Source organism: Ruditapes philippinarum, unplaced genomic scaffold (genome assembly GCF_026571515.1).
Source record: "Ruditapes philippinarum isolate M1 unplaced genomic scaffold, ASM2657151v2 ctg9260_1_1_1_1, whole genome shotgun sequence".
NCBI classification, from domain to species: domain Eukaryota; kingdom Metazoa; phylum Mollusca; class Bivalvia; order Venerida; family Veneridae; genus Ruditapes; species Ruditapes philippinarum.
In genome coordinates this window covers 1-13,361 of record NW_026861479.1, presented here as the reverse complement: position 1 = coordinate 13,361, position 13,361 = coordinate 1, and the positions used below count along the sequence as shown (strand labels likewise).

Genomic DNA, 13,361 nt, shown 5'->3' with positions numbered 1-13,361 from the left:
GCTACAAACACAGCAATCTTTTATAAAATAAACTTAACAATTTTAACTTCATTGTCTTTACAATATAAATTATAATCAATACTTAACCACATAATTAAAAATGACACAATAGAATCTTTCAAGTTTATCTGTGATTAACCTCTTTGTGTGTCAACAATAAATGAATAAAGCCCCATGAACAACTTGATATATGTTCAATTTAGAGTGAAATAATGTTTGTTTCCCAAACTGTGACTTAGAAACTAGATATTTGCATGTGATCATTGACCTACAAATGACAGGGTGAGAAGACAGAGGAGGAAGTTGGTAACTGACTGTTGCAAAATCTTGTTTGTTTTAAACTATATGTACAGACAAACCTGTGTTAAAGAACAACAGTTACTTTTCATTGGTAAAATGGAATAAAGTAACCTCCAAATACAGACCACTTGTCTATAAAGACTATAAGTATTCTCCCACTTTGATGGTCTTTATTCACAGGTTTAACTGTATTTATATTTCCAGTACTGTTGATGATGAGGATGAGTTACTATACGGAGATGAAGATACGTCCAACATGGATACATCTGCTAATATCAGTATGAAAGAGGAAACAAAATCTAGGTAATGTTTACTACTTGAATTACTATATCATACTTTTAATTTGTAATTATCCAATAGTAAATTTAATAATCTACTGATTAGGGTAAGCAGTTGTGTTTTTGAGAAAGGAACTTTTCACTCATTCAGGAGGTTAGTACTGTTTGGTTCAATAGTTTGTCTATAGGCTGAGAGCTTACTACACAATCAAACTAAAACAAATTTTGTATAAACTAAATCTTAAATTATAAATAATGCATTCAGTGATTATACAAAATTGATAACAAATCTTTGTTACATAAATTTTAAAGGACAAAAATTATTGGTAATGTTTCAAGATAGAATCTTGAGACTCTCAGGACTGAATTTAAAACAATGGAGTATGGTTCACTGCCAAGTATATCTACATATACACCTATAATATCACTTGGTATAAAATCTTGAATAACTTTAAACCTGATCCTGCTAAATTTGTAGAATGAACTTGTCCGGATACGAAATTTGGAACAGTCCATTTGAAGTACATGTATAAAGGATTTCAAATTATTGAGAAGCTGGCAGAATAAAAACTGGTCCTAGTACACACATGTACAGACTACCCTGGTTATATTTTAATTGCAAAGGTCATATCTTTTTGGTTAAAGTTGCTTAAAATATTGATTGTTTATTTTATATGATAGCAAAAAGTCTCGGAAGAAGGAATTGAAGATGTCATATTGGGTAGCTGTTGCACGAGAAAATGGATCTTTAGAAGTTTGTATTTTTTAAAATATTAACGAGATATTAAATTAAGTATGATAGGATCAGCCATGTATAAACAAACTTGAAATCAATATTTCATGACAGTTTCTTTTCCTAGGCAGTTTACTTTTCTTTTCCTAAACATTTTGTCAAGATTAAAATGAATCCAAACAAAAAAACAATTCTCCATTCATTTGAATTAAAATATGGCAAACAATACATAAAATTAAATATGAATAAAAATTATTTATTCAGTGAAAAATGATAATGTACATGAATTTGTCAAAATCTAGATGACACCTCTCAAGAGACTGTTATGTCTTTTGTGTAAAAGATTGTTATGTCTTTTGTTGAAGAGACTGTTATGTCTTTTGTGTAAAAGATTGTTATGTCTTTTGTGGAAGAGACTTATGTCTTTTGTGTAAAAGATTGTTATGTCTTTTGTGGAAGAGACTGTTATGTCTTTTGTGTAAAAGATTGTTATGTCTTTTGTGGAAGAGACTTATGTCTTTTGTGTAAAAGATTGTTATGTCTTTATAGTATCATCAGTTTATATCTCAGTAAAAATAGTTATAGAAATTTTAACACCTTGACAAAGTATTTTTTTATTCTCAAGAAGTCATCACAAATAATGAAATATTTCAGATATTGAGTTTACCAGACTTTAAAATAGCATACTATGTGAAGACATTCCCTATTGGCCAGAAAGTATTGGTGGACACAGGAAGTTTGAAAGAAATAAGTGCCAGCAAATCTGGGTGAGATATCTACTTATTCGATAACATTCTTTTATAAATTATATATAATTATAAAGTTACTAGGCGACATAAATAAAAACAATATTCTTTGTTTAAAACTAAAATTTAGCAGCAGCTGTGTATGTCGGATATATAAAATATTCTCAGTTGTTGTATGAAATTTATATGAATTTTTTATGAAAGTTATAATGCACATAATTTTATATGTGTATCTACTTTCAGGTCTGGGTTGAGTCAAGACAAGACAGTTACTGACAGCATGTATAATATACATGAGGTGTTACTTGTTGGATTAGGACAGCGGAAATCTAGACCATACCTGCTGGTAAGATGATAAATGTATTTTATTGTAGAAAAAAATTGTTGGTCATGTAGTTATCAGACCATGTATGTAGAGAAGCATACTTTGTAAGCAACATAGCAATGAGCATCTGTGGCCAGTGGTTAAGGTGGTTGACTTCAAACCACTTGCCTCTCAATGCTGTAGGTATAAATTCTGCCAGGGACTTTGTATTCATGTGAGGAAGCTATCCAGCTAGCTGATGGAACATCAGTGGTTCTACTGAGGCACCCCCTCATGCCTTAAATATTGCACGGAGGGTCTTCCTCTACCAGTTAAGCTAGAAAATGGCCATATTATCTCTACAGTGTTGGTGCAATGTAAAACCCAACAACAACAACAACAAAAAACCCCAACCAAAAAACCAATATTGTCATTAATGCCATAAAAGAGGGATTCACAACATTCAAGTTCATCTAAGAAGTTCCTTAAACCTTACCATGCTCTTAAATGGACCTGTTCATCTGGCAATATGGACTAAACCATTTATCATAATATGCCAGCTTAAGTTGATCTGCACTGGTCACATGGGTGATATGAACTAAATTGTTAATCATAATGTGCCAGTTATCATTGATCTGCACTGGTCACATGGGTAATATGGACTTAATCGTTTATCATAATGTGCCATTTATCATTGATCTGCACTGGTCACATGGGTATTACGGACTTAATCGTTTATCATAATGTGCCATTTATCATTGATCTGCACTGGTCACATGGGTAATACGGACTTAATCGTTTATCATAATGTGCCATTTATCATTGATCTGCACTGGTCACATGGGTATTACGGACTTAATCGTTTATCATAATGTGCCATTTATCATTGATCTGCACTGGTCACATGGGTATTACGGACTTAATCGTTTATCATAATGTGCCATTTATCATTGATCTGCACTGGTCACATGGGTAATACGGACTAAATCGTTTATCATAATGTGCCATTTATCATTGATCTGCACTGGTCACATGGGTAATACGGACTAAATCGTTTATCATAATGTGCCATTTATCATTGATCTGCACTGGTCACATGGGTAATATGAACTAAATCGTTTATCATAATGTGCCATTTATCATTGATCTGCACTGGTCACATGGGTGATATGAACTAAATCATTTTATCATAATGTGCCAGTTAACATTGATCTGCACTGGTCACATGGGTGATATGAACTAAATCATTTATCATAATGTGCCATTTATCATTGATCTGCACTGGTCACATGGGTAATATGAACTAAATCGTTTATCTTAATGTGCCATTTATCATTGATCTGCACTGGTCACATGGGTGATATGAACTAAATCGTTTATCATAATGTGCCATTTATCATTGATCTGCACTGGTCACATGGGTGATATGAACTAAATCGTTTATCATAATGTGCCATTTATCATTGATCTGCACTGGTCACATGGGTGATATGAACTAAATCATTTATCATAATGTGCCAGTTAACATTGATCTGCACTGGTCACATGGGTAATATGGACTAAATCTTTTATCATAATGTGCCAGTTAACATTGATCTGCACTGGTCACATGGGTGATATGGACTAAATCATTTATCATAATGTGCCAGTTAACATTGATCTGCACTGGTCACATGGGTAATATGGACTAAATCTTTTATCATAATGTGCCAGTTAACATTGATCTGCACTGGTCACATGGGTGATATGGACTAAATCGTTTATCATAATGTGCCAGTTAACATTGATCTGCACTGGTCACATGGGTGATATGGACTAAATCATTTATCATAATGTGCCAGTTAACATTGATCTGCACTGGTCACATGGGTAATATGGACTAAATCTTTTATCATAATGTGCCAGTTAACATTGATCTGCACTGGTCACATGGGTGATATGAACTAAATCGTTTATCATAATGTGCCATTTATCATTGATCTGCACTGGTCACATGGGTAATACGGACTAAATCGTTTATCATAATGTGCCATTTATCATTGATCTGCACTGGTCACATGGGTAATACGGACTAAATCGTTTATCATAATGTGCCATTTATCATTGATCTGCACTGGTCACATGGGTATTACGGACTTAATCGTTTTTATCATAATGTGCCATTTATCATTGATCTGCACTGGTCACATGGGTGATATGAACTAAATCGTTTATCATAATGTGCCATTTATCATTGATCTGCACTGGTCACATGGGTAATACGGACTAAATCGTTTATCATAATGTGCCATTTATCATTGATCTGCACTGGTCACATGGGTATTACGGACTTAATCGTTTATCATAATGTGCCATTTATCATTGATCTGCACTGGTCACATGGGTGATATGAACTAAATCGTTTATCATAATGTGCCAGTTAACATTGATCTGCACTGGTCACATGGGCAATATGGACTTAATCATTTATCATCTTGGTCTGCACTGGTCACATAGGTAGTTTCAGTTGCCACCAGCGGGCTATTTAAGCTGAAATACTTCTTATGGTATGAATAAAATTTCATCACTTGTTGTCATAAATATAGTAAAAGGGTCCGGCCTACAAAGGCTTGTCTCAAGGTACATTATACGAGGGTTGTCCCAAAAGTCCGTGACAAATTTTATAGCCGGTTCATTTTTAACGCCAATAGAAAATAATTCACACATATAACCGTTAAGTTTATTATTTAACATTACAACAAATCATTTACAAAAAATATACCCTAGTTACTTAGAAATTTTCAGTATTAACGACATTGGTTTGAGTTGCCGGCGCACGTCAAATAATTTACATTTTGTTATGAATAGGCTGAAATTAATTACGTATATTTCAAATATCTGATGATGTGTCTGCACAATGTCACGTTGACTTCCTCTGCTGCTATGTTTAAATCATATCTGAAAATTTTAGTTAAATAACTTAAAAAACGGAAAAGATACGAATAAATGAAAATTTCTCATATAAAATAGGAAAGTTAAAATGGCGACGTTCGAAGAATTTGCGGCGCAGTGAACAGGTCACTCAGGTTTCATGACTATTTCGAGATGACACATGTAACAATTTTCAACAAATATACCAAATATAACAGTTTAGCAACATATTCTGAGCATTTGTGTACAAAAGGCATGAACGGAACCAGAGTTTTGCGCTACAAAAAGCGAAAATAAGGAAAACACGGATAGGAAGACCGATCTTCGTCGCCTATTTCCTACAGCTAAAAACAGGAGTAACGAGACCGGAAGTTCGCGTATAGCAAAAATTAATGTATGCCATCCAAACAATCTACAGACATTAACAACCACATGATTTAAGTCAGAAATTGACGATTTATGGGTACCATTATTGCGTTGAAAGCCATTGAGAGTATTTGAGAAAGGCGCCTTATATAGATTTATCGCCGTCTTTGACGTTGGACGTGCGCCGCGATTCAGTTAGTTGCCATGGTGTTTATGGCATATTTTTGTTGTTTGTTGATATTTATCTATGATAATTTGTGAAAATGTTTAAATTATATGGGTTTATAACATATTAAAATATCAAATTCGTACCTGTTTTATTTAGCTTTTAATCAATCTTGTCACAGAATATTGGGACAACCCTCGTATGATCTTCATGGGTTTTGTAATGTGATTTATTTTCAGGCCAGGGTAGAAGATGGTTTATTGATCTATGAAGCATTCCCGTATTATCAGTCAAAGGAAGACAATCACCTTAAAATACGATTTAAGAAAGTCCAGCATAATCTGATCCTGAAGGAACGTAAAGTAAAGTTCCGAAAGAGAGGCGAAGAGATCTTAGATGAATTTGATGAATTTAAAACTGATCAAGGACAGTGGTTCCGGTACTTTGATGATATTTCAGGCTATAGTGGAGTAAGTACTTGATAAGATTTTATTTATTATAGACATTATAGGCTTGATTGAACGCCGCCTTTCCTTGTTGATATTGATTATCATGTTTTGAGATGGATATATATGTAATGAGAACATCAGTGAAAATATCTTTCTGTCTGCATGTGGTTAAATAATTATTCTGTTCTGATATACACAATACTAATTTGGTAATATGTTATTTTATTAATCCCTTGATCAGTAGTTTACAATTATATTTTACATTATGAATAAGTTAAATGCATAGTTTCTTAAAATAGATACTCTTTTGCACAATTTTTAAACCTTTTCCTTTTTTGAAAAAGCATGTAAGGGCAATAGCTATAATTTGTCATGCTCCATACTCTTTCTTTTATAGTAGTCTGAAGTGGAAATGAAGCAGATTATTTTGAAAATCATAAGAAAATATTACCTATTCTTCCTCTTTTGGACAATTTTGATATAAAGCTTCTCCATTAACATTAAATGTTATTTGTTTACTAACAGTTTTTGCAGACTGTATGTTTACATGTATGTATTATTTCAGGTATTTATTTGTGGACCATATCCACACTGGTTGTTTATGACTCAGAGAGGGTCCCTCAGGATACACCCCATGGGAATAGATGGTGCCATCACATGTTTTGCTCCATTCCATAATGTGAATTGTCCCAAAGGTTTCCTCTACTTTAATAAACAGGTAATGCAAATGGACAAATGTGATTTTTAATATGGTAATACAACTCATTGTTGCCAATTTTTTAGCCTCACCCAGGTGTCAACAATATTGATGTATTGTTGATATTTTTCTGTTGATCAATAATCAATATACGTTTCAAAAAATAGATAATTTCAACTTATTAAATAAATGTCTAGAAATTAGGAAAATTCACCCAAAATATATACAGAAGCAGGTGCCAATGTCTAACATTATCTGTTGTTACATAGTGGAAATTTTTTCACAGCAATGATGACAACAAAAAAATGGTCTGGGTAAAAATTATGCAATCAGCTTTTATAAATACGACACTGAACAGAACATATTTTCAACTGAAACCGTGATAAATGTGAAAACAGGTATAAAAGTGAATGACAGACAAGTAATTTTAGGGAATTATTAATATATTGTCGATGATATTTGTTGTTGATATTTGTCCTCTGTTATTGATGTATCGTTGATATGCCTTGCCTTCAATAAATGACAGCTCTACATCAGCGTCACACTTACTCTAAGCATTTGTGTGGAGTTGGTATCTCGAAAACTACAGTACTAAAGGGAATGGGTTTGAATTACTTGTCATTGTGAATGTATAACATATCAAAAAGAATATAAATCTTGATTTCATGTAGGTTATGATTAATATTGTCTATTTATTTTATAATTCAAGTCATTTTGTTCTGTTTTCAGGGAGAACTGCGAATTTCAGTATTACCAACTCATTTAACATATGATGCTCCATGGCCTATACGTAAAGTTCCATTAAGATGTACACCTCATTTTATCATTTATCATACAGACAGCAAGGTAGGCAAACACAGGTGTCATTTCTTTTTAGCTCACCTTGCACAAAGTGCAGGTGAGCTTTTAGGATGGCCAACCAAATGGCGTCCGTCGTCAGTCGTCCGTCCACATTTTAAATATTCTAAGGACATCTTCTATGATACCGCAAGGCCAATGTTAATGAAACTTGGCAGGAATACTCTTTGTATGAAGCTCTATCAAGATTGTTCAAAGAATTCCATTTCATGCAGAACTCTAGTTGCCATGGCAACCGAAAGAAAAATCTTTAAATATCTTCTTTTAAAGAACCGTAAGAGCTAGAGCTTAGATATTTGGCATGAAACATCTTCTAATGAGTGTCTACCAAGTTTGTTCAAATAAAAGCCCTAGGGTCAAAATTGGCCCCGCCCCGGGGGGTCATTGATTTTCCCTCTATGCATATAGTAAAAACTTAAAAAATCTTCTTTTAAAAAACCCAAAGAGCTAGAGCTAAGATATTTGGCATGAAACATCTTCTAGTGAGTGTCTACCAAGTTTGTTCAAATAAAAGCCCTGGGGTCAAAATTGGCCCCGGCCCGGGGGGTCATTGATTTTCCCTCTATGCATATAGTAAAAACTTAAAAAATCTTCTTTTAAAGAACTGTAAAAGCTAGAGCTTAGATATTTGGCATGAAACATCTTCTAGTGAATGTCTACCAAGTTTGTTCAAATAAAAGCCCTGGGGTCAAAATTGGCCCCGCCCCAGGGGGTCATTGATTTTCCCTATATGCATATAGTAAAAACTTAAAAAATCTTCTTTTAAAGAACCCAAAGAGCTAGAGCTAAGATATTTAGCATGAAACATCTTCTAATGGGTGTCTACCAAGTTTGTTCAAATAAAAGCCCTGAGGTCAAAATTGGCCCTGCCCCAGGGGGTCATAGATTTTCCCTATATGCATATAGTAAAAACTTAAAAAATCTTCTTTTAAAGAACCGTAAGAGCTAGAGCTAAGATATTTGACATGAAATATCTTCTAGTGAGTGTCTACCAAGTTTGTTCAAATAAAAGCCCTGGGGTCAAAATTGGCCCCGCCCCGGGGGGTCATTGATTTTCCCTATATGCATATAGTAAAAACTTAAAAAATCTTCTTTTAAAGAACCGTAAGAGCTAGAGCTTAGATATTTGGCATGAAACATCTTCTAGTGAATGTCTACCAAGTTTGTTCAAATAAAAGCCCTGGGGTCAAAATTGGCCCCGTCCCAGGGGGTCATAGATTTTCCCTTTATGCATATAGTAAAAACTTAAAAAATCTTCTTTTAAAGAACCCAAAGAGCTAGAGCTAAGATATTTAGCATGAAACATCTTCTAATGAGTGTCTACCAAGTTTGTTCAAATAAAAGCCCTGGGGTCAAAATTGGCCCCGCCCCGGGGGGTCATTGATTTTCCCTATATGCATATAGTAAAAACTTAAAAAATCTTCTTTTAAAGAACTCAAAGAGCTAGAGCTAAGATATTTAGCATGAAACATGTTCTAATGGGTGTCTACCAAGTATGTTCAAATAAAAGCCCTTGGGTCAAAACTGGCCCGCCCCGGGGGTCATTGATTTTCCTTATATGTGTATAGCAAAAACTTAAAAATCTTCTTTGAAAAAACCCAAATAGCTTGTGTTTAGATATTATACATGAAACATCTTTAAGTAAATATCTACAAAGTTTGTTCAAATAAAAGCCCTGGGGTCAAAACTGGCCCTGCCCCAGGGGTGTCATTGTTTTTAACTATATGTGTATAGTAAAAACTTAAAAAATCTTCTTTTAGAAAACCCAATGAGCTAGAACTTAGATGTTTAGCATAAAACATCTTCTTATGGGTGTCTACCAAGTCTGTTCAAATAAACAAATAAAAGCCCTTGGGTAAAAATTGGCCGGGGGGGGGGGGGGCTATATACAGGTGAGCGACCTCAGGGCCATCATGGCCCTCTTGTCTTTTGTTTGTAGCTGTGAACTTAATATCTGAAATGGATGTACATCATATCTAAGCATTATGACACAATAGAAGTCCTGTCAGTTACAGAAGTAATAACCACTTTTTTACAGCTGCCACAAGGCACTTTCACAAGGCGTGATCCCTCAGATTCTAAGTCATCCAGTCATACACTTCTGTTGTTGAGGCTGTCACAGCCTGGTTGTATTTTCTGATCGCAAGATCAGTAAATACATAGCTAACATCCACGGTCTAACACAAAATTTCCTAACAGACCTAACAACGCAAAGTAGTTCTCACTCAAAACTGCTTAAAAACCAGCAATTTAAAAGACAGAATAATTTTTAATGTAGGCATTTAACGAATTACAGTGCATTAAAAGTTCAGATTAGTCAATAGAAATATGAGGTTACAATCACAAATTTCGCGGATGAATATCATTTTAATCAATGAAAATGCTATTTTTAGCTATGTCGATTACTGAATACTCCATGGCGTAGTACACAAATAAATCTGACTGCCGAGTAGTGGAATATATACGTGTCGGACTGTTTTGGCGAGAAGATTTTCGCTAAATTATTTTTATCAGTGTTAAACAGGTTTATCGTGAACAAAATACCTCGAAATTGATAAGGATTACAAACACGAAATGGAAATTCTCAATTTAGAATTACAATGTATTTGTTTTTATTCAGGCTACATATTACATATTACTTCACCGTGGTGCAGGGGTATCGCGCTCGTATCGCGCTCGTTTAGGGTGTGAGAGGCCTAAGGTTCAAAACCTAGTCGATGCAACTTTTTTTTTGAAGTGTCTTTTTTAAGGAAGTAGCCACGATATGCAAGGATAAAGTGTGGCTGTCTTTGATGCAACTCTAGTCATGCAAAATTCCATATGTATCAATCTCAAACTGTTATAGAAAAAAAATCTTAACGCAGTCGCTGCGTAAGATGAATTATAGTATATAAAAATAAACTTATATAGGAAAATACATACAGATAGTCAGTATGATTTAGATTCCAAAGATCAGAAAATACCATAGAGCTTGCAGCCCTTTGATTTTAATCAATGGGATGTAACCAAGGTGCATCAGACAATCTGCTGAATTTTCAGGCCTGCTATTTGTTGACTTAATTCTGACTTTAAGAAAATGATGGCTTATTTTCAAGACAGTCTTTTATTTTATTTTCGAGACAGGCTTATTTTCAAGACAGGCTTATTATTGAATTTTTGAAAGAGTATGTAATAGGCGTTGATTTTTTTTTTGTACACAACATATGAACAAATTAAATATATTTTTCAGGTAAGAAGCATTTGTTTTTTTATTGTGCCCCCACTTTAGTGGCGGGCATTTAGATTTACCCTTGTCCGTCTGTCCTTCCGTCCGTTCTCTTTTGTGTCGCACGTAACTCAAAAAATATTTGACCTAGAGTCATGAAACTTTACAGGAATGTTGATCAGCATGTGAAGTTGTGCACCTGGGTATTTTCGTCTGGATATATTTAGTATTTTTAGAGTTATTGCCCTTGACTTAGTAAAATTTTGCAATTTTCAACTTGTGTCGCATGTTACTCAAAAAGTATTTGACCTAGAGTCATGAAACTTTACAGGAATGTTGATCAGCATGTGTGGTTGTGCACCTGGGTATTTTCGTCTTGATATTTTTAGTATTTTTAGAGTTATTGCCCTTGACTTAGTAAAATTTTGAAATTTTCAACTTGTGTCGCATGTAACTCAAAAAGTATTTGACCTAGAGTCATGAACCTTTCAGGAATATTGGTCAGCATGTGTAGTTGTGCACCTGGGTATTTTTATCTGGATTTATTTAGTGTTTTTAGAGTAATTGCCCTTGACTTAGAAAATTTTGCAATTTTCACTTTGTGTCACATGTAACTCATAAAAGGATTTGACATAGAGTCATTAAACCTTATGGGAAGGTTGCTCAGCATATTGAGTTTTGCACCTGGGGTTTCGCTTGTGGATTTGTCCAGTATTTGTAGAGTTATTTCCCTTGACTTAGTAAAAACCATTTCATTATGTTGTTATTTGTTCCTTGAGTGCTTGAGTTAGAATCAACCAACTTTACAGAAATAATGATCAACATCACTATATTACAGGAATAATGATTCACATCACTGTGAAGCTATGCACCTGGGACTTTGCATGTGGATTTTTTTCAGTTTTGTTAGAGTTATTGCCCTTGACTTACAGTAGTATAAATTTGCAATTTTCAACTTGTTCATGCATAGCTCAAAATGTATTTCACTTGTAGGCCTGAAAGTTTACAAGAATGTTGGTCAGCATGTGTTCTTATGCACCTTGGGGTTTGCTTGTGGATTTATTCAGTATTTGTAAAGTTCTTGCCCTTTACTTAGTAAAAGATTTTTAGTTTTCAAAAAATATTTGACCTAGAGTCATAAGATTGACAGAACAGTGGCGCGGTGGGGGCACTCGTGTCCTATGGACACAATTCTAGTTAAACACAAAACAAGTCTTATTTTTATCATAACAATTTGTAGAAATTATGGGGTTGACAATGAATGAATTTTTAAAAACCACATGATGTAATAGCTTGAAATGAGAAAATGATTTCATTGTTTTGGGGTCTTTCAAATAGATCTGTTTGAAAGACCCTGATTAATTATACTTGAAGGGTATTATATAGTTATAAAAAGCCATATTTACAATAGAAAAATAAGATTTACTTGTGTGCTGTTACATTTGTTTTACTATTGTTGCTTTAACACTTCGAAGATAGCTTTCACATTGACCTTGTAACCAGTGTAGAGAAATGTCAGTCTGCAATGTTCTATTGCCTATAGAAATTATTACCTTGGTGGTTTCAGCATTATCTTTATCTGATCATTGAAATGTCATTTTTATTTCAGACTTATGCTGTGGTCATGCATACACCAGATATTGGTAATAAATTGCCCAAAGTTACATCAGAAGAAAGAGAATTTGATGTCTTTGAAAAAGGTATAGAATAATATTAATGAAAATACCTTTCAAAAAGTGCTGAAAAAGCAATTCCACACACCTTAGATTTAACGTAACTGTTGATTGATATTCTATTACAAATAACTAAATTATGGCATCAACTTTTGTATTTAAGCTTTAATTTAATTTATTTAATTTAATTGCCATTTATTTACAGAAATGCAATATATTTCTAATTCAATACATGTATACATAAGGATGAGTCAGGTAAACTTGAAATGAAAACATTATTATGATGTTTAGGATAGATTATAGTAATTTGTTATTATCATTGTAATATGATTAACCTTTTACCACATGAGCATATTGTGAAAAAATGGCCGTTTTCATTGAAAAGCCTCCTGACAGATTTGTGTTGTCAATTTCAGATGAGAGATTTGTATATCCGACAGCACAGAAGTTTTCCTGTCAACTTTACAGTCCAACATCGTGGGAAGTTGTGCCAAATACACAGTAAGTCTATTCAAATTAATCAAAGTCCTAGTGCCCTATTTTACATTTAGAGTACATACCCACATACCATAAAATTGTAACCAGGTGTTCTGTTTGCTATAGGTAGAAAGGTGTTTATTAATTGATTAAAATGAAACAAATTACCTGAAGTGAAAAAAGTGATGATACAGAAATT

At 33.7% G+C, this 13,361-nt stretch overlaps 1 protein-coding gene and 1 long non-coding RNA gene across 2 annotated transcripts; one reads left to right on the top strand and one right to left on the bottom strand.

Annotated features, from left to right (window-relative positions):
* Window positions 1–274: 274 nt before the first annotated feature.
* LOC132715743 (cleavage and polyadenylation specificity factor subunit 1-like) lies at window positions 275–13,214 on the top strand. The gene is made up of 10 exons (XM_060698807.1): window positions 275–282; window positions 481–603; window positions 1,260–1,332; window positions 1,966–2,078; window positions 2,301–2,403; window positions 6,043–6,273; window positions 6,818–6,970; window positions 7,679–7,795; window positions 12,622–12,712; window positions 13,102–13,214. Exons 1-10 carry the CDS (start codon window positions 275–277, stop codon window positions 13,188–13,190), a joined length of 1,101 nt encoding a protein of 366 aa, XP_060554790.1. The 3' UTR covers window positions 13,191–13,214.
* Window positions 11,923–12,205, bottom strand: LOC132715741 (uncharacterized). Its single transcript, XR_009623725.1, has 2 exons — window positions 12,052–12,205; window positions 11,923–11,967 (listed from the first exon to the last, which is right to left on the bottom strand). It is a non-coding gene; the product is annotated as an uncharacterized LOC132715741 (long non-coding RNA).
* Window positions 13,215–13,361: the final 147 nt, after the last annotated feature.